At 47.9% G+C, this 20,831-nt stretch overlaps 1 protein-coding gene across 4 annotated transcripts; it reads right to left on the bottom strand.

The window, feature by feature from the left end:
- Positions 1 to 171: 171 nt before the first annotated feature.
- Mavs (mitochondrial antiviral signaling protein) lies at positions 172 to 14,260 on the bottom strand. 4 transcript variants are annotated; one of them, XM_008844340.3, is made up of 7 exons: positions 13,856 to 14,260; positions 9,224 to 9,389; positions 7,545 to 7,722; positions 6,323 to 6,492; positions 4,857 to 5,013; positions 2,444 to 2,952; positions 172 to 1,707 (listed from the first exon to the last, which is right to left on the bottom strand). In XM_008844340.3, exons 2-7 carry the CDS (start codon positions 9,338 to 9,340, stop codon positions 1,258 to 1,260), a joined length of 1,581 nt encoding a protein of 526 aa, XP_008842562.1. In that variant the 5' UTR covers positions 9,341 to 9,389; positions 13,856 to 14,260; the 3' UTR covers positions 172 to 1,257. The 4 variants fall into 4 exon arrangements, with proteins under 4 accessions (XP_008842562.1, XP_029424786.1, XP_008842563.1 ...); XM_029568926.1 differs by having other exon boundaries at positions 9,224 to 9,371; XM_008844341.2 differs by lacking the exons at positions 6,323 to 6,492; positions 7,545 to 7,722; positions 9,224 to 9,389 and having other exon boundaries at positions 13,856 to 14,257.
- Between the last annotated feature and the right edge of the window lie 6,571 nt (positions 14,261 to 20,831).

The raw sequence follows: 20,831 nt of genomic DNA, 5'->3' as shown, positions 1-20,831 counted from the left end.
GTGAGCACACCTCCATCCCTAACTGCCAAGTCATAGGAAGTGGGAAGGACAAAAAAGCAGGAGGCATAGGGGCTGGGTTTATCTCTAAAGGTATAGCCAAGAGCTCTGGCACCTCCCCATTTAACAGTAATAATGTCTTCTATCCTTAAGAAATGCAGAACTCAATTCTAAGACTTGTACAGATCAACTCATTTAATTATCATGATAAAACTAGAACATATTAGTCTGTATATATATGCACATTCATCCCATTTCACAGGTGAGAAAGTGAGGCACAGAGAGGTATATACCTTGCCTTAAGTCATGGAGACAGCAGGACACAGGCTGAGGCTGTCCTCCTACTGAGTGTGCCCTTCTCATTGTGCACTCCGCCTCTCAAGCTCTCATTCAGCTCAACCAGGCTGGGCAGGACAGCAGCACTTGGTAGTCGTACCCTCTGGGCCAGGCACTAGGCAAACACCTATATCCTTCAATCTCTGTAGAACCCAGTAAAGGATGAGCTACTCTGTCCATATGGGGAAACAAGGCCAGAGAAAGAATGGAGCTGAAGTCCAAGATGGCTTGAGCTCCACTCACTAGGTGTCTCCTCCCCAACTAGTACAGGAAGCCAAAGAGAATGGAGACCAGGAGGGAAAAAAGAGGTGGAGTAAGGGGCTGGAGCAGACTCCAAGGGTCTTCTTCATGCCTGGCAGCTGTTTGAGGTTTTCTTGGCATCCACAGGGAACCTCCAGACCTCCCCTCAGGGCTGCCTGGCCATGGAGAGGGACTAGAGGGGCAGGGGACCCAAAGCTCCATGGTGACCAGTCACTTTGCTGCTCCCCTAGTTACAGTGGCAAGTCCTCAGGTTAGGCTGCTGGTGGTAGGCACAACCTATTACAGGTGTCCCTACCCAATACACCTATGTGTGTTTCAGGAGACCTGGCAGGATTGAGGGGCACTGGCAACACAGAGTGCCCTTCAGTGACACCTCTTGATCTGCAGGCTTGGGCAAACAGGGATGATGCTGGTGGGGATACCTTCTGGAAAGCACACAGCATGAAAACGTACACTGCTAGGTAGGCAGGTCTGAAGCAGTAGAGGCAACTCAAGAGCCCCAAAAAGCTGAGGATTGGTGAGGACCAGAAGAGGACACAGAGCCTTAGTATAGCCTCCTCCCAAGCCACCCAGTCTCCGAGCTCCCCTAGCTCAGCCCACTTCAGCTGAAGTCCAGAGAAGGTACTTGGCAGAACTGAGCAAGTGAGTGACACAGATGAGGCTTCATTGGGCCAGGTGCCGACCCCTGTACAGCACCACTGCCAGGAAGAGAGCTAAGAGAGCAGCACCAGCTGCCCCAAGCCACTGAGCCCTGAACACTGACTCGACGCAAGGCTCTTCCTTCTCTTCTTCCTCCTCCTCTGGGGGCTGCTGGTTTGCTAATGGCCCAGAACTTCCTACCAGAAGGTCAGCATTGGGGCCCTCCTCTACCTGGATCCTAAAGGATAAATACTCATTCTCCTCTGGGCCGTGGTTGGGCTCTGAGCCCAAGGAACTGCTAGGGCTGATGGCAAGGTCCGCAGAGCAGCCTGAGAATGGCTGGCTGTTCACTTCAGATACCAGTATGCCTGGCTTGCTCAGCTCTGGCCCAGAGTATAAGCTCCTGGAATTGCTATCTGGTCTGGGCAAGCTGTATCCAGTGGTGACTGTGTTTGCTGGAGCCTCCAGGGTCTCCTGGAAATACAAAGAGAGCATTGGAAGAGATTAAAGAAAACAGGGAAACAAGCCAGGTTAGGTAGTCCCATTCCATATGCAGGGTATGAACTAGCAGCCCATAATGCCTGAGACCACCCTCTCTTGGGGACCCAGTTATTAGTGGTGCAGACACCTGAGGAGGGGATAATTGATGGCCCCCTCCAGGGCAGCCCTCTCCCACTCACTGAGCTGCCTGTGAGCTCACCACTGCTAGGGAGCCCTTTCTAGGGTATGACTCATTCTGCACTACCTGGGCCTAAGGGCCAAGGAGAACCACAAAAGCCTAAGGCTCATGAACTTGGTTCTTTTTAGGTAGACAGCAGCAGTATTAGCCACGAGGCCTTGAAGGTGGCAATTTGGGGACCAGTAGGACAGAGCAGCGCTCCAAGCTGGATGCTTGAGACAATGAACAAGGCGCCAAGACACTTAGTCCACTAGGCTCAGCTCCTCACTTCCTCTTCATCTGCAAAATGGCACTGCTAAGCTTAACTAGGACCTTGAGCTCCAAATGAGTTCATGCACATCAGTGGGAGTGGTTCAGTTGTGGGGGCTGAGTGAGGGTGTTTCCCAGCTGCCTCAATACCTTAAAGGACAGCCCTTGAACTTGCCCAGGCCAGAGAAACACAGGAACTGGGAAGGTCCAAGGACAGCACCTGGAAGATCAGCTGTCCTGGGAAAGTGGCCTGAGTCATTGCCAGGAAGAACATGAACTCACCTTGGCTCTGCTGCTGCTCCTGCTGGGGGATACTGTGCTGGCAGGTGTTTTGGTGAGCACTCTGGATGGAATTGTGCCAGCACGTGCTAAGTTGATCGGCAGTTTGGATGGTACTGGATGACTGAGCACATTAGAGGGCACTGCAGCAGCAGACTCTGAGCTGGTGGGCAACTTGGAGGGCACTGTGCTGACAAGCGCTGAATGGGCAGACACTTTGGAAGACATGGTTTTCACAGGTACCACATTGGTGGGAGAAGGCACTGAGCTGATGGTTAGAGAATTGGTGGGTACTCCTTCAGCACTGGGGCAAATAGCAGCCTTAGCCTGGTCATCAGCTGCCCTTACAGAAGCCAATCCAGTGGAAGAGGACGAGGGGGAGGTGTCAGCAGGTGCAACTGATACCATGGGTCCAAACAAGTGGCTTGCCCTCGGAGTGGAACGTGCCAGGGGCTGGAAGGAGACAGTTGGAGACACAGGTCCATGGGGTGATATGGGAGTAGAGGCAACACCTACAGGTGATGAGTGAGACAAAAGCAGAAACAAAGCCAAGGGATCATTTTACCTTAAGGGCTAGAGAAGGGTCCCTATGCCCCTGGTCACATTGTCCCTACTGCATCTAGGTCTCCTAATCTCCTGCCCATGGAGAAGATCTGAAGTTTCTGTGGTCAGTGCTCTCAGGCCTGAAGGCCTCAGCCCTTGACTTACAGTCCTATCTTCAGCCACACCCATGAGTTTGAAGATCATTACTAATTATTCTCTTTACTTTTCTTCTCCAACCCAGACATTTCTGCCTCTTCTACCTTGTCCTGAGTCTGATGGAATCCTAGACACACTCCTCACTGCTGTCCCCTGCTCCCCTAGCAGGAGCAATCCTGATCAGGGCGAGGAAGAGAAGGACGGCTCAACAGAACCACTAACCCATTCAACTGGAACCACAGGTTTATGTCCCTAGGAATGAGGACCTCGGAATCCAGGGAAGGGAGCTTGACCTGGAGGAAGTAGGGAGTAGCAGGTGGTAACAGGGTATGAAAGTGGTGGCATCAGATTTTCCACGGAACTCTGAGGATACACGTCACGGTCTGAGGCTAACGATGATCAGGAGAGATATCTGATGTTGCCCCTAAATCTAATAGAAAATCTGGAACTTCTGGTCACAAATGAACTGAAACTCAAGTATCCTTTGCCTCCACAGCAGCATCTCCTGGAAAATGTTTTGTGACAAGCAGAAACAGCTACTTAGGGCTGTTTGGGGATGGAAGAAATAGGGTCACTAAGATAACTTTTCCCAACCTTTAACTGCTCACACAGTGACCTCAGGGCACTGAGGGCTGATGGGGCACCAGTGTCAAATAGTTTGGGAAGCATAGGAGAGCTAAACCAGCCAGAGTAGAAGGTGTATAGCCCTGAGGTGGGGCACTAAGTCTGTGTGGAGATCTGACCCCTGACTGATTCCTCTGGAAAAAAGGGCCTAACTCTCTCCTACACACAACAACGTACAGCAGCAATACACACCTATGTGGCAGCCATACTTGCCCATGTAATTTTGCCAGTTTCCCCACTCTGGGAATCTGGGCTGTCCCTATAACTTGCTTTGGCCCACAGAATGGAGCAGGGGTGACAGTTTTGAGCCTATGCCTCAGAGCCCTGCCTCTCTTTCACTCAAAGCCCAGCCCAGTTGCCATGAGATGGGTTTATGTGCTAGAGGATGAAAGTGCAAAGAAAAGGATGATAATAGCAGGACATATATGAATGTCAGTGAATATATGAGAGGAATTCAACTAAGACCAGAGGACATGCCCAGCTAAGCCATGTGCTAATAATGATATTTTATCCAGGCGTGGTGGTGCACGCATTTAATTCCTGCACTTGGGAGGCAGAGGCAGGTAATGGAGCTTTGTGAATCCAGGCCAGCTGTGGCTACAGGGAAACCCTGTTTCAAAAAGACCAAAAGTAAAAAATAATAAATAGTAAATAAAAGTAGTAAGAAAAAAAAAATAAAGGATTTTATATATATATATTTTTTTGGGGGGGGTCTTTTTGAGACAGGGTCTCCCCTGTAGCCACAGCTGGCCTGGAATTCACTATGTATACCAGGCTGGCCTTGAACTCACAGAGATCCACCTGCCTCTGCCTCTGCCTCCCGAGTGCTGGGATTAAAGGCATGTGCCACCACACCCGGCATAAAGGATTATATTTTTAAACTTCTAAGCAAGCATGTGCGCACACACACACAAAAATTGATTGCTGCACAGCAAATGCTGGTAACACCCATTAAGGAACTGGTTTGCTCTCTGGAGTGAATACCCTTTATTCCTATTTTGCTGCCTGTACAAGGAAGGCCAACTGGCAACTCTAATCCTAACCCCTTCTTGGGTGGTCAGAGAGGCCCTGTAGTACCACCTTCTATGCATACCTGTCCTGTGGGCGCCACCAAATTCTGGTTCTTGCTCATGATGTTCACTGGAGGTCAGAGAGCTGAGGGCTTGCTGATCAGATGAGGGCATCAAAGAGTCACCAGACATCTTCAAGACGGCCCCGAAGCTGGGTACCTGTGGGGCCTGCTCTGAATTCTCCAATGGGGAAAATGGGAAGAAGGCAGTTACTTTTCTGATGAGCTGGCAAAGAGCACCTGATATGCATGGACCTCAACTAACATTCCAGAGCCCAGGATCCTAGGGAACCTTTGCCTTGCTTCTGGCCACAGGGGACCTTCGCAAACCATGGGTATAGCTCAGTGGTAGAGTACTTGCCTAGCAAGCATCAAGTCCTGGGTCTCCAGTACCCATTTTTTTTTGTTCTTGTTTTATTTTGAGAAGGGTCTCTATGTATCTCCAGTTGGCTTTGAATTCATTGTGTAGCAGAGGATGACTTTGAACTTCTGATCCTCCTGCCTCCACCCCGAGAGCTAGGCTTACAGGTATGTGTCATCATGCCTAGTTTATTCAGGGTTGGGGACTGAACCCAAAGTTGTATGCATGCTAGACAGGCATCTACCAGCTGAGAACTACATACTCAGCCCTCCCAGACCCACCCCAAGTGTTTTTTTTAAAATATTTTATTTATTATTTTTATTTTATGTGTATGAGTGTATTATTGCCTGCATGCATTTGAGTACACCCATGTCGTGCAATGCCGCGGAGGTTAGAAGAGGGCTTCGGATTCCCCTGGAACTGGAGTTAAGGACGGTTCGTAGCTGCCATGTGGGTGCAGCGAATTGAACCGGGGTCCTCTGCAAAAGTAGTCAGTGCTCTTAACTGCTGCACCATCTCTCCAGCCCCCCAAGTGCTTTTAAAACAAAACAAAACCAAAAAACCATGCACTGTCCCAAGGAGATCCCTATCCATCTGTCTGGTTTTGTGGAAACGTCTCTCTGCAACCACTGCATAGAGCCCTTTCTTCAGCAGCTTCTGAACAGACCCTGCAGCTTCAGGCCCATAGTGTGGTATCTCTTGGACACTACATGGCCTGCTTATCACATCTCAGTAGAAGTAGTCATCTTTTCCCTACACTTGATTTTACTGCTGATATTTACAACACTGTCACCTCAAATTATGACCACCTGTGCCCTCACACACCTGTAAATCTGGCCACCCTTCAGGTCTCTCCACCCAGTTCAACATCTCATATGACCATTGATTGTAAAACCGTCAAACTCATGGCCTCCCAGGTGGCTGATGACAGAGTGCTGAGATGGCCACAGGCCTGGAAGCAATCAGGGAGGTGGGCTAGGGCAGCCTCCTTTAAGGGAAATCTAGCATTTTAAGCAGAGATTAGACAAAATTTGCAGGAGGTGGGAGAGGGCCTCTAGAAGGCTGGGTGGGCAGAAGTGAGGAAGGAGGCACACAAAGCAGATGGCCTAAGTAGAATGTGAGGACCTACCTCTCCTGGGGACTTTGGTGGCTGGGTGTCCTGGACAGGCCTGGGGTAACCTGGTTTCCCTTGGTAACCACTGTGGGGTATGCTGTAGCCTGGAGCAGATGCAAAGGTTCCTAGAATCTTGGCAGGAACTACTGGTGACTCTGGTGGGGCTAGGGAGCAGGGTTGGGTCCCTAGAGAACAAAGATTATAGTGATATCAAGAAGGAATTGGGAGTATCCTGGTAACAGGAGAGGCCTGGGTGTTTTGGGACCTCCAGCCTCTCTTCCATAGTTCCAAAAGGTGACCTGATGTGGGATAACTCCTAAGAAACGACAAACATCACTAAGGAGGGGGAAGGAGAGAGGATCTGGGGAAAACAGGAGAGGTAGCAAGGGAGAATGAGGGGGCATGGGTCTCTCACTACTCAGGCATGTCAGTGGTCACTCCTTCCCTCTCTGCCCCAAGGCTTTCTCCTCACAACTATCACTTAGCTGATCCCTACTACCACCCATCTTTGGCCATACCATAGCTATTTCTATTTAAGTGCTACTGACTTCCACAAATGAAGAGACCAGTTAGGAAAGAAGGGAGGAAAAGAAGAAAAGCAAACATGGTGTATTTCAAGACTGTGTGTCTGACTGGGGTTCGGGGGTTGCCTCTGATCTGAACTCTAAATAGAGCTGGCTTGATTTCTCTTCCTTGGTCTTCTCTTCAGATCCCATACCACCAAATCCCCTAGGATCAATGACTTGGCAGGGGCACTGAGGGAAATTAGGAATAACTCGGCATCTGGGGCTTGGGAGTAGAAGCTAGAATGTTCTAAGAGAAACCTGGAGGAGGGGAAGGTAAATGTAGAGTGAGTGAGCAACTGGGGGAAGAGAAAGGAGACAAGAGAAGAAATGAGGACAAGTAGGGGGCAAACACGTGAGTCCAAAAAATGACAGCCAGTGCAGTTCTCTGTACTGGATATAAGGGAGGTGCAGAGCCTCAGCTAGGCACTCCATAGGCATCATCCTGTAGTGTCTGTCCACTGCAGCCCTACATCATACACATGATCATTAGCCCCACTATGACGACTAAGAGACGACTAAGGCTAAAAGAAATTAAGGGATTTGGCCAAGGACCACAGATCTATACACAGGTATGTCTTTTGCTGGGGAGTGATTGAGAAAGGCAGGAGGTAACAGGATGCAGGAAGAGGGAGCAGACAGGGAGCTCAGGAAAGCCAGAGCAGAACACTCACCAGAAGGCAGGTAGCTCTGGTAAACTTGAGTCACTTGTTGAGCTAGCTCAGGAAACTCACACATCATCAGTGCCTGAATGAAGCAGCCTACCCAGCCAGTCCGACGCTGGAGCCTATTAAAGAGTTCCCAAAGTGTGTCCCGGTTTCCTACTTGTGTATAGGAGGCCCGCAGTCGATCCTGGAAGACAGCACAACCACTCTGCTAACCACTCTGTTGCCAGGAGGCCCAGCCTCTTCCCAGAAGAAGTCTAAGAAAGCCACAGAGGGAGGCAGCTATCTGAAACCCGATGACAGCCAGCACAAGGCCAGGGTGGTAGCCCCAGTATAGAGTAAGAAAAAGCAATTAGCAACAATAAAGAGAGCTGCCAGGAAAGTGCTGTGACAACGTCCAGGGCTCTTTGTTATCTCATTTAATGCTATGATCAACCCTGCTTTAGAGATAAGGAAACAGAGGCTTAGCAGAAGCAAAGCAACAGAGGTCCAACACCTGTGGTGAAGGATACAAAATCTAGAATCAGGCAACTGAAACAAAGACAAAAGTTTGGATGAGTAGAGAAGGAAAAGGCGCCCAGAGATAGGAAGCAAGGGTTGAGAGCACTGGTATGATGGCAGCTGTGGTCTTTTTTTTTTTTTTTGGTATTTTGAGACAGGGTTTCCCTGTAGTCCCAGCTGGCCTAGAATTTACTATGTAGACTAGGCTGGCCTAGATCTCACAAAGATCTGCCTGCCCCTGCCTCTGCCTCCCGAGTGCTGGGACTAAAGGCATATACTACAACATTTGGCTAGTTTTTGTTCTTTTTGAGACAGGATCTCACTATGTAGCCCTGGCTGGCTTGAAACTCAATATATAACCCAGCCTAGTCTCAAACACAGAGATCTACCAGCCTCTGCCTCCTGAGTGCTGGGATTAAGGGCCTGTGCCACCACACTTGGCTTTTTGTTGTTGTGTTTTAGCTTTGGGTCTTTTTATGCATTGAATTTCCACTTAAAAATCAATCGGCTTCTAATCTGGCATTAGGGAGGCTAAGATGGGAGGATTGCAAGTTTGAGGCAAAGTGGGTACACAGTGAGACCCTGTCTCGAGAAGGGAGAAGGAAGAAAGGATGAAGAAAAGAACAGAGGGAAGGAGGGAAGGAGGGAGAAAAGAAGGGAGAGAGGTAAAGGAAAACCAATGGCTATCCACAGGAAATATTTACTACAAACTAGGTGACACGGTAACCCTAGAAATGCCCAACATAAGGTGAGCCAAACCACAGAGGCCCAGACCTGCACTCTAACAGTATCTGCATGGAGGGTAAACAAGGAACAAAGGTATTCCTGAGACATCGGAAACCCCCAAAGACCCCACAAGCAGCTATCAGGTACACAGGAGTTCGTTCCATCTGAGAACAACCGGAATTAAGACAGAGGTTTTGAAATAGGAGACTAGAGCCAGGAAACCTGCAGATCTAGTGCCATATTTTTGAGAGCTACACAAAAACATGAGGGAACTCAGCAAGATTAGGAAAGCCACCAGGAACCATACTTGATCTAAAAGTTAGAAAAGCAGGACAAGCAGCAGCCTTAGAAGAGAGAAGCAAGGAGTTAGCCCTAGTCTGGGCAAAGGGCTGGGACAGGCTCAACTTGGAATTTTGCAGCCCTGTCCCCATTGTGGTCCCACTGTCGCTTCCCTGGCTCACCTGGTCACTTGCTGTGAGGCAGGACAGGAAAGGGAGGATCTCCAAAACATCAACACAGCAGAACTTGCTGTGATTGTCACGAATATACTTATAGGTCTTCTCCTCAGCAAATGTCATGGCTGCTCAGTTTCTGGAGAGTGCTCTGGCCCTGGGAAGGGTGAGTGGACTGAGAGAGATAGATTGGAAGAAAAGAGACCACAGGGCAACAGGGTTGGAGAAAGGCAATTCTTTTCTTTCTCCTCTTTTAAAAACTTTGCTTTTATCTCTAATCTTTTTTAAGGGGATTTTTAAAAAATTATTTTTATTTTATGTGTATGTGTGTATTGCCTCCATGTAGGTAAGTGCACCTGTATCATGCAATGCCCGCGGAGGTCAGAAGAGGTTGCTAGATCCCCTGGGACTGGAGTTATGGACAGTTGTTAGCTGCCATGTGGGTGCTGGAATTCAAACCCGGGTCCTCTGCAAGAACAATCAGTGTTCTTAAGTGTTGGGCCATCTCTAGAGCCCCTGGGGATTTTTTTTAATGTGTATGAGTATTTTGCCTGCTGAACTATGTCTCCAGCCCAATCTTTCACTACATTAACCATACTGTGTTATTACTCAGAGGCTCTCAAAGAATTTGCTTAAAGTGAATTGATGACCAGAGAGATACTGACTTAGGGCCTATTTCTGCCCTGAAAGTTTGATCAGTGTTAGTGAGGATCTGCTGTGGCCTTTAATACATGTGCTCCTTGTGGCTATGATTTTGCGGGTACTGGATGTCCTCCTAGCACTAAAGGAGGGTAGTACAAAGTGTCATCTATAAATGCTGCTTCTTTGGGACAAACCGAAAGAAAAAAAAAAGAAGAGAAAAAAAAAGCTGCTCAGCTTCATAATAAGATGATCATGCTGCTATAAAGATGTGTGCATCAAGAAATCGGGGGCCTGCTAGTTACTAGAAGAGCAAAGGCCTAAGGTCTTTTAGAACAGGTTATTTCTGGAATATGATGCAGGTCTACCATTAAAGTTTGTTTACATATGCTCTCAAGGTAGAAAACAAGTTGTATTACACTAGGTTGGTGTAAGACTCAGGGCAAATTACCAGCCTTTTCCATAAAATGGTTCAGACAGGGGCTTCTAGATGGCTCAGTGGTAAAGAGCACTTGTTGCTCTTCAAGAGAACTTGAGTTTGGTTCCCAACACCCATATCTGGTGGTGCACAACTGTCTGTAACTCCAGTTCCAGGGGATCTGACCTCTTCTTCTGGCCTATGTGGGCACTGCCCACACTTGGTATACACTCCCATAGATACACACACATACACATAAATAAAAATAGATAATTTTTTAAAAAAATGGTTCAGAGAGCTTGTTTTGCTAATACAGTAGTTCAGACATAAAAGCTTAAATTTTTTAAACTAGGCACTTAAAAATTTATTTATTCATTAATGTGAGTGTGATGGGTATGTGAGTTATACAAGTGTGCCACAGTGTATATGTGAAAGTCAAAAGATAACTTTCATAAGTTGGTTCTCTCTTTCCACTCTGAGTTCCAGAGATGGAACTCAGGTAGTCAGGCTTATAGAGCAAACACTTTTACCTGCTGAGCCATTTCACTGTCCCTCAGCTTAAAATGTAAACTGCAATCTTTCCACCCCCTCTTCTGCAATACTCCCTGAGCCCTGAGTGGGAGGGTTTTATATAGGAGTCCTGTCCAAGGACCAGCATTCTGAAGGCTCTTAATCTCTACATTTTGGCCATTTGTGACCTTTTATGTTCCTGGCCCTCTGTTGCATGAGGGAGCTTCATTAATGAGAACCGAGATATCCAGGGAAGAGGTGCATGACCAAATGGAAATAGAGTCCTACAAGCTCTTGAGACCCTGCTCATATGAACATACAGCAATGGTGTCAGCATGCACAGGACCCATGCAAACTTAAGCAGACAAAAACCCAGCATAGAACTGGGGAAATGAACAGCAGACCCCAATCTTAGCTGAAGAAATACTGGCAACTGATTGCTGCTGGGTAAGGAAGAGCTGATCTTCCTACAGCGAGGAACTCTAGATAGGCTGACTAGACCTTAGTAGATGAACTTGCACTGAGGCCTGTTTGGGGACACTAACGACACAATAGGCCTTAACACAAATGACAGAATGTATGAATTCCAATGGACGAGTGCCAGTGGGGAAGGGAATAAAAAGATGATAAAGATTGATTGAAATGTTCTGTATGAAACACATGAAACTGGAGTTATAGATGGGTGTTAGCTACCATGTGAGTGCTGGGAACCAAACCTGTATCCTCTGCAAGAACAGGTAGTGCTCTTAACCGCTGAGCTATGTCTCCAGTCCAATCTTTCACTTCATTAACCATCCAGCTGGCATGGAACTCACTGTGTAGACCAGGCTGGCCTCAAACTCACAGAGATTCGCCTGCCTCTGCCTCCCGAGTGCTAGGATTAAAGGCATGTGCCACCACGCCTGGTGTAAGGAAGTCTTATGTAGCATCACAATTTGTAATTACATATGGCTTTGCTTACTTGTCTTATTTGCCTCTCACATCAGGAGTAAGAAACACAAGGTCTGTGCGGCATCTAAAATATATTCTATTGGGGTAGATCAAGTAACACATCAGTTAGCACATACCTAGATAATAAGTTCTGAAGGTAAGACAGGTTATGAAGAGACAGGGCAATGAGACAAAGCCCTGGGGAAGGACAGTCTGCTTAAACTGGGTTAGCCAAGCCCTTCCCACTGGTAACATCTGAGTTGAGTGATTCTCAGCTGTGAGAAAATTGGGAGTTTTGGGTATAAGGCACAGTAGAAACAAAAGTTCCAAGATAGGAAGGAGTTTGGCAAGCTTGGAGAATATAAAGCAGGCCAGGGAGGTGGTTTAGCGAGCTGGGAGGAGGGGTAAGAGATCAGGTCAAGGAGGCTGCCATGTAGGGTGTCATGGGAAGGACTTTGGGTTTTACTTGGTGTGGAACACGGAATCACTGGAACCTGGAGGCTCTGATTTGCACTGGAGAATTCTCTGGAGGTTATAAGGCCTGGAGGTTGTGGGAGGACAGGATGGAAGGAGGGTGACAGGTTAAGAGGCCACAGTAGGGTGTGGCCAAGATAGTAGTGGGGGAAGCCTTCAATTTTGGTGTTTTGCAGAAGTGGGAGGTGAGGGAGAGCTCCACTTTGAACAAGTTCAAAATGTTGTTGGATTCCAAGAGCACTGTTGGGATGGAAGACGGCAGATAGAGGGAGGGAACCAAGTGTGCTTCACCAGCATGAAACCTCTGAGATACTATGCTGCTGAGCAGAAGATACCTTCAGTCACTGCAGGTTAGAGGCCTCACAGCCCCATGTCCAATCAGTTGTGCCACCACTAAGTGCCACATTCCTGATGCTGAGCTAGGGATGGAGGGTCAGGGGGTGAGGTAGGGGTCTTTTGAGCCTTCAGAAATGGAAAGTATCTCTATGGAGGCCAGGTTGATGAATCCCCTTGGTTTCCCTTTCCAGGGCACCTAGAAGGGAGCCAAGTGAGCTCTTTCCTGCAGTCTAGCCTCAGCACTTAATGCACCAATGGGGACAGGTATTGATGCGGCCTCACCAAAGGCAAGGAAGCCCATATTTGTTCACATTCATCGAAGGCTCATTGTTGACAGGGACAGCCTAAGATTCTTTCACTTTGTCCTTGACACAATCTCAAGAGAGAGGAAATGATATCGTTACCCTGGCTGACCAGCAGACCATGCAGGATTTGAACCCAAGACTTGTTGCACTAAGTTAACACCCTGCTGGCCATAAAGACCCCCACAGCAGGGGAACCAAAAAGCCCCATCTTCACGTCCAGGGAGAAGCCAAGTTCACCAGTTGGGAATGGCTACAGGGTGAGAGGATGCAGTGCTTAGGTTCTCTGACATGGAAACCCTCAGACACAGCTAACATTAATCCCTCCCTCATTAACATCAGCCTGAGTTCCAAAATCAAGTTCGCTGACTGTCCTCCAAGTTTTTGACCCTTCACAGTATCCAGAGAACATTGTTCTTGTTTGGTTTGATCCTTTTCCTCGAACTTCTTTCCCACCTCAAAGGGAGAAAAGTGGAGAGGTGTCCCGGACAAGGCAAAGCTTCCCACCTGACTGCCAAAGAGCTTCTGCCCACGTCACGGAAAGAAATACCCACCCTACCGAGAACAGGCCTCACGGCCTCAGACCGGATTCCAGAGCGGGATCAGGTCATCCAAGTGCGGGGAGGCTGTTCCGGGCAGGTGTCACTGCCTGCAACTGCCCAGATTCAGGATCAGGCAGCTCAACTCCTCAGCGCGACAGCCACAAGTCGCCGCACGAGGCCGGCCTCGCCGAGAATCACCAGGGCCAGCAAGAGGTAGGAAGCCTCCGCGGCCCCGCCTAGCAAGCCGAGCAGAGGCCCGGCGGCACCCAACCTGCCCGCTGCGGGTGCCGGAGGAGGCCTCGCAAGGAGCTCCCAGGTCCCGAATCCGTGTTCCGCAAGGCCTTGCTCTCGCCTCCGCGGGCCCCCGCGGGCCCAGGTCCGGTGCGGTCCGGCCGCCTCGGAGCTACAGTGGGTTGAGGCCGCGACTGTTCCCCAAAGGGCGTTGGGGCTCGCTGAGCCCCTAGGACCCAGCGCCGAGGCGCGAACTTACCTAGAGGAGCTGGACCTGCGGGCCGGCCGACTGCTGTCGCCAGAGCGAAGCCCTCCCGGATGGGAGCGAGGGCTGGAGGGCGGGGCCCGAGCGAGGCCTGGCGGGCGGGGCCGCCATGGAGGGCGGGTCACGGAGCGGGGCGGCAGCCATTGGCCAGGCGGAGGCTGGGTCTCGCGGGCCGCTGGGCGTGCACGCGCTGGGGCAGCGCTGGCCTTGGGAGACGTTTGCTCGTCCCCGTTGTCGTCGTTCCCCCCAACCTCCCGGGCGTGAGGGAGCGTTTTGTTTGTCCCTTTTTAGTCTGGCGCAGTTTCTTGGGGCATCTCGACGCCTGCGGGCCACCTTCCCTCTGGGTTGGCAGGCTTGGGTTCCGTCCCGTGCTCCTCGGCCCTGAGGCCAGTGTCAGCGCCTACACCGCCGGGGCCTGACGCTCTGCTCCGTAACGTGGGGTGGCACGCAGAGGTCATAGAGGGCCAGGCCGGGCGACTGGCTGGAGCCCTAGAGGCAGGATGAGCGGGAGACTGCGGGTATGCACAGCCGCCTACCTAACTCCAGTTCTGGGGTTCAGACACACGAATACACATAAAATAAACTCTTTTAGCCCGGCCTGGTGGCGTGCGCCTTTAATCCCAACACTCGGGAGGCAGAGGCAGGCGGATCTCTGTGAGTTCAAGGCCAGCCTGGTCCACATAGTGAGTTCCAGGACAGCTGGGACTACAGGAAGACCCTGTCTCAAAAACACCAAAAATAAAAAATCTTAAAAAACCATATACACTAGATAATGTTCTAGAGACTTTATTCATGATAGGCAAATTCTGGAAGCGATTCAAATGTCCTTTAGTAAAATTAGTGGACAAATTGGTGGGTTCACATGTTAGAACTGTAAGCACTCAGCAATGAAAGAACATAACTTTTTTTTTGTTCCTTTGTTTTTTTGTTTTGTTTTGCTTTGAGACAGGATCTCGCTATGTAGCCCTGACTGGCCTTGAGCTCCCTATCTAAGCTGGCCTCCAACTCAGAGATCCTCCTGCCTTTTCCTCCTGAATGCTCAGATTAAAGGCGTCGGCAAAGCCTGGGACCTGAGTCTGAGGGCCATAACCCACATAGTGGAAGGAAAGAGTCTGTGTTCAAAAGCCTCCACAGTGTGTGCTATGGCCTGTGTGGCCCACTCCTACATGAATGTAAAAAAAAATCATTTTTTTAAATGCATCAATGGCACACTTAATGTGCTTTCCTAACTACCAACGTTTTTAAAAAGAGGGCTGAGGGATTCCGTGGAGATTGCAGGCAAACATCAGAACAGTTGCCTCCACCAAACTGCATAAAGATGCTAAAACTCCGGATGAGATTTTATGACTGTTCTTGGTGGTTCTGTAGCTATTTCACAACCTTCATCATGTACAAAGTGTTCTAAGTCACACCCAAAAATTTCGTTGTGCCTGCAAACCACTATGGCCTTGTATCTAATTGTTGCAAGAAGACATTGGGAGTATGAGGACTAGCTTCCAAATGCACCCTTGTCTCACTGGACTCTGAAGGGCATTTAAACAATCCAGCTTCCTGGCCTGGTTGATTCCCTATCACCTGTCAACAGCCTTTAAAAATCTATGCAAAGAGCCAGGCGTGATGTCACATGCCTTTAAAGTGCCAGCATTTGGGAGGCACAGGAAGGCAGATCTCTGTAAGTTCCAGGCCAGCTGGGGCTACAGGGAGACCCTGTCTCAAAAAGACCAAAAAAAGGAGCTGGAAGCTGGGCATGGTGGCACACACCTGCAGTCCCAGCACTTGGGAGGCAGAGGCAGGCAGATCTCTGTGAGTTCAAGGCCAGCCTGGTCTACATAGTGAGTTCCAGGGCAGCTGGGGCTACAGGGAGAGCCTGCTTCAAAAAGACTGAAAAAAAAGGGGGGGGGGGGGGCTGGAGAGATGGCCCAGCAGTTAAGAACACTGGTTGTTCTTGCAGAAGACCTGGGTTCAAATCCCAACACCCACATGGCAGCTAATAACTGTCCATAACTCCAGTCCGACAGCCTCTTCTGACCTCCGGCAGGCATTGCACAACACACAGGTGCACTTACATGCAGGCAGTACACACACACAAAATAAAAATAAAATTTTCTTAAAAAATCTAAGCAAAGGACAATATGTCATTCTTTTTAATTTTTAAAAATATTTTATTATTTTTATTTTATGTGTGTGTATTGTCTGCATGTATGTAAGTACACACATATCATGCAATGCTCTCAGAGGACAGAAGAGGCCTTCTGATCCCCTGGAACTAGAGTTACAGACAATTATGCTGCCATGTGGGTACTGGGATTTGAACCCAGGTCTTCTGCAAGAACAGCTAGTGTTTTTAACCGCTGAGCCATCTCTCCAGCCCCATGCCTATGGTATTCTAAGCCCCACTAACCACACTTAATGTGCAATTCATCTGGCTAGTGGCCATCATGTTGGACAGCACAAATGTAGAACATTTTTATCATCTTAGAAAGTTCTATTGGACAACACTGGTTGTGCTGGATAGCTTTAGTGTCAGCTTGACACACCTGGGTTGAGGGAGCCTCAATTGGTGAATTGTCTCCATTGGATTGGTCTGTGGACATGTCTGTGGGGCATCTTCTAGATTATTGAGTGATGGAGGAGGGTCTAGCCCACTGTGGGTGGTGCCACCCCTGGGCAAGTGGTTCTGTGTTGTATAAAAAAGCAGGTTGAACAGGGACGGGGAGAGCAAGCCAGTAAACATTCCTCCATGGCCTGTGCTCCAGCTCCTACTCCAGGTTCCTGCCCTGAGTTCCTACCTTGGGCTCCATGATGAACTGTGACTGGGAAGATGTAAAACAAATAAACCCTTTCCTCCCCAAGTTGGTAGCAGTCAGAATGTTTTGTCACAGCAATGGAGAAACAAACTAGAACACTGGTCTATAAAATAACTTCAAAAATGTCAACATGATGTGATATAGCCTGTGACCCCAGCACTCAGAAAGCTGAGGCAGAGACAGAAGAATCCAGAGTTTGAGGTCAGATTGAGCTACATAACAAGTCAGAATGAAAGAGAGGATGGGAGAGGGAGGGAGGGAGGGAGGGAAAAAAAGAAAGGAAAAATGTCAAGGTTATAAAAGACACAGAAAGACCATAGAATCATTCCAGAGTAAAGGAGATCAAAATGTCATGACAGCTGCATGCAAGGTGAGCTCCTGGGCTTGATCCTGAAACATACACAGAAAGGGACGTTAGTGGACCAAATGGTGAAATCCGAATAGGCTTTGGATTAGTTAATGATTCTATCATGCCACTGTTCCGGTTTTGGCTATTGTACTGAAGTTATAAAAGACACTCTTGCATTACTTTGAAACTGCGTTTTGAGTCTGAAATTCTTTCAAAATTACGAAGTCAAATAAAATAAGAAATAATCTTTGGACTCCAGGTATTTGTATTCCTTTATGTATTATTGTTTCTTGCATTTCCCCCTATTTCATGCACACAATTCACTGTTGTCCTTTTATCAGTGGAAGGACTGATCTATGCCCCAGGCTGCCTCCTGTGAGGGCCTTGGGGCATCCCCTTCCCAGTAATGCTCACCCCAAGTAGGCACATGTCTCCAGACTAGGGCTTCAAGAGGACTGTGCCTACTCCGATGGCTCACAGTCATCAGCTCATGCTCCTCCCCAGAGAGCAGAGGTCAGGCCCAAAGATAGTGGCAAAGAGCCTTGGAAAAGGGTCATGCTGTCATGGCTGTCCTTCAGGGAACTCTGCTACACTGAAAACTAAAACTTAATTCCTGCCTTTACAACTTCATTCCAAATAATGTTTTAGTTTAAATGGTTACTTTAGGGCAAAAGTGATGGCTCAGTGGTTAGATGTCCTTGCTGTTCTTTCAAAGAACCAGAGTTCAGGACCCATATCAGGTGACACAGCTGCAAAAAAAAAATAGTTATATTATTTATTTATTATTTATTTTGCAATATGGTATGGCCTAGTATGAGCTGGAGATGGAGACACATGATTCTTAGATCATAACTTAAAACCTAATACCATATAAGCTGGTTGGCTTCAGTTGTCAACTTGACATATCTTGGAAGAGGAAACCTCAACTGAGGAATTTCCTCCATCAGACTGACCTGTAGCCATGTCTGTGAGTCATTTTCTTTTCTTTCTTATCTTTTTTTTTTTTTAATCTTTTTGAGACAGAGTCTCCCGGTAGTACCAGATGGTCTGGAACTTGATATAGTAGATCAGGATGGCCTTGAACTCACAAAGATCTGCCTGCCTCTGCCTTCCAGTGCTCCCTCCCAGTGCCACTGTTCTGGTTTGTTTCTTCATTGCTGTGACAAAACATTCTGACCACTACCAACTTGGGGAGGAAAGGATTTATTTATCTTACGTCTACCGGGTCACAGTTCATCAAGGGGCCCAGGGTAGGAACTCAGGGCAAGAACCTGGAGGCAGGAACTGGAGCACAGGCCATGGAGGAACACTGCTTACTGCCTTGTTTCCCTGGGCCCTGCTCAGCCTGCTTTCTTATTCAACACAGAACCACTTGCCCAGGGGTGGCACCACCCACAGTGCGCTGGGCCCTCTCACATCACTCATCAAGAAGATGCCCCTCAGACATGGCCACAGGCCAGTCCAATAGAGGTAATTCCCTGATTGAGGCTCCCTCAACCCAGGTGTGTCAAGTTGACACTAAAGCTATCCAGCACAGCCACCATGCCCACTGAGTCATTTCCTTAATAGAGGAGGCCCTAGCCCAGATTCCTTCTTTGAGCTTCTCTCTTAACTTCCCTCAATGTTGACCTAGGAGTCGTAAGATGGAAATTAAATCCTTTCCACCACAAATTGGTTTTAGTCAGTGCTTTATCACAGCAACAGAAAAGAAATTAATACACAGTGCTATAGCTAGATCACTTCTACAGATGAAAAGGCAAATGGGGAGAAGGTCCCTATGTCCGGGTTTCCTTCTCCTAAAGGGACAACCTCAACTTCTGTAAAAGCTGCAAACTAGATCCCAATTCAGATGGTCCCTTCCTGTGGGCAAGTCTGCTTTAGCACTTGGGTACTTGACAGTGATTCACAATTCCATGAGGAATGAAATTAAGTACAAAGTGGTCTTATAACACAGAGACTATTAGATGATTTGAAATTTTAAAATGTCAGAGGGGACTCTCAAAACCAAATGATTCCCCCTCTGATAGCTTTACCCTGTGTCTAAAAGAAAGAGATCACCATGCTGAGGGGGAAAAGAACTGTTTTCTGTCTTCTACCAATCCCCATTCCTAGGGCACTGTGGAGCAGGCAATGGAGCTGGTCTGGGCAAACACATGCATGTTGGAGAGAGGACAAGCGCTCTGGCTCCAGTTTGCTATCACTGGACTCAACAGCAAGTCTCTAGTCCAGCCTGCACCACTGAATTCTTCCTCTCTCTTCCCTTTAGTCCTTCAGGGGAGCAGACACCTTTTGTATCCCAAACTGCACTTATAGGGTTAGCATGTCAAGATTTGGGGCTATTTTCTTTTTTTTTAATTTTTATTTATTATTTTTATTTTATGTGTATGAGTGTTATGCCTGAATGTAAGTAAGTGCACCTGTGTCATGCAATGTCTGCGGAGGACAGAGAGGCTGTCAGAGACCCTGGAACTAGAGTTACAGACAGTTGTTAGCTGCCCTGTGGGTGCTGGGATTCCAACCCGGGTCTTCTGCAAGAAAAACCAGTGTTCTTAACCACTGATCCATCTCTCCAGCCCCAGGGCTCTGTATTTTCTTGCTTACAAGATAGTTCACTATCCAGGGTGATTAGAAGCTCTATCATATTGGCCACCTCTTACTAGAATGTAACATCCCATGATCCTGAGACATATATTCTCTATTTAGAACTTCCAAAGAATCTCTCAAGAAAGCATGAAAAAATATTTAACATCACGAATAGTCAGAACCCAGCATGATAGCGCACAACTTTAATCCTAGAACTTGGGATGCAAAGACAAGCAAATCTCTGAGATTAAGTTCAGCCTGGTCTACATAATGAGTTCCAGGACAGCTGGGGCTACAGGGAGACCCTGACTCAAAAAAAAAAAAAAAAAAAAAAAATCTGGGCCTGCAAGAATGCTCAGCAGGTAAAAGCACTTGCCATGCAAGCATGACAACTTGAGTTTGATCCCCTGATCTCAAGGTGGAAGAAGAGAACTGACTCCTGAAAGTTGTCCTCTGACCTTCACATGCATGCCATGACACACCAGGGACTGGTGAGATGGCTGCGTGGTTAAGAGCACTGGTTGTTCTTGCAGAGGACTTGGGTTCAGTTCCCAGTACCCACATGGTAAATAACAAGTTTATAACTCCAGTTCCAGGGAATTCAATGCCCTCTTCTGACCTCCATGAGCATTGCAGGCATGGGTGTAGTTACATACATATAGGCAATACAATCATACACATAAAATAAAAATAATGGAGTATTTTTAAATTTTCTTTTATTTATTATTATAGTGTATGTGTGCATGTGTGTCTGTGTCTGTGTGTGTGTGTATGTGTGTCTCTGTGTGTGCAGGTACACGCAGGCCATAGTGTGTGCGTGTGTGTGGTGGTCAGAGGACACTTTTAGGAGTTGTCTGTTCTCTTTTTTCTTTTTCACGTTATTTTTTTTGTGTGTGACTGACATATGTGCCATAGCATGTAGGTTCTGGGAATTAAACTCAGGTCATCAGGTGGTAGCAGGCACCTTTATACACTGAGCTATCCCATTCCACCATGGATTCCAGGGATATAATTCAGGTTGTCAGGTTTGCTCTGAAAACACTTTTACCCTCTGAGCCATATTGCCAGCACAAATCTTCTATTTTTTTAAATGTGTATAAACGTATTGCTTGCACGCATATAAATGCATCTACCCTAGGAGGTCAGAAGAGGGCGATGGATCCCTTAGAGTTAGCTGCCTTATGGGTGCTGGGAATCAAACCTGGTTTCTCTGCAAGAGCAGTCAGTACTC

The sequence above is a fragment of the Nannospalax galili genome, unplaced genomic scaffold, assembly GCF_000622305.1.
Source record: "Nannospalax galili isolate Female #2095 unplaced genomic scaffold, S.galili_v1.0 scaffold282, whole genome shotgun sequence".
Classification (NCBI taxonomy): domain Eukaryota; kingdom Metazoa; phylum Chordata; class Mammalia; order Rodentia; family Spalacidae; genus Nannospalax; species Nannospalax galili.
This window is presented reverse-complemented; position numbering and strand designations above follow the sequence as displayed.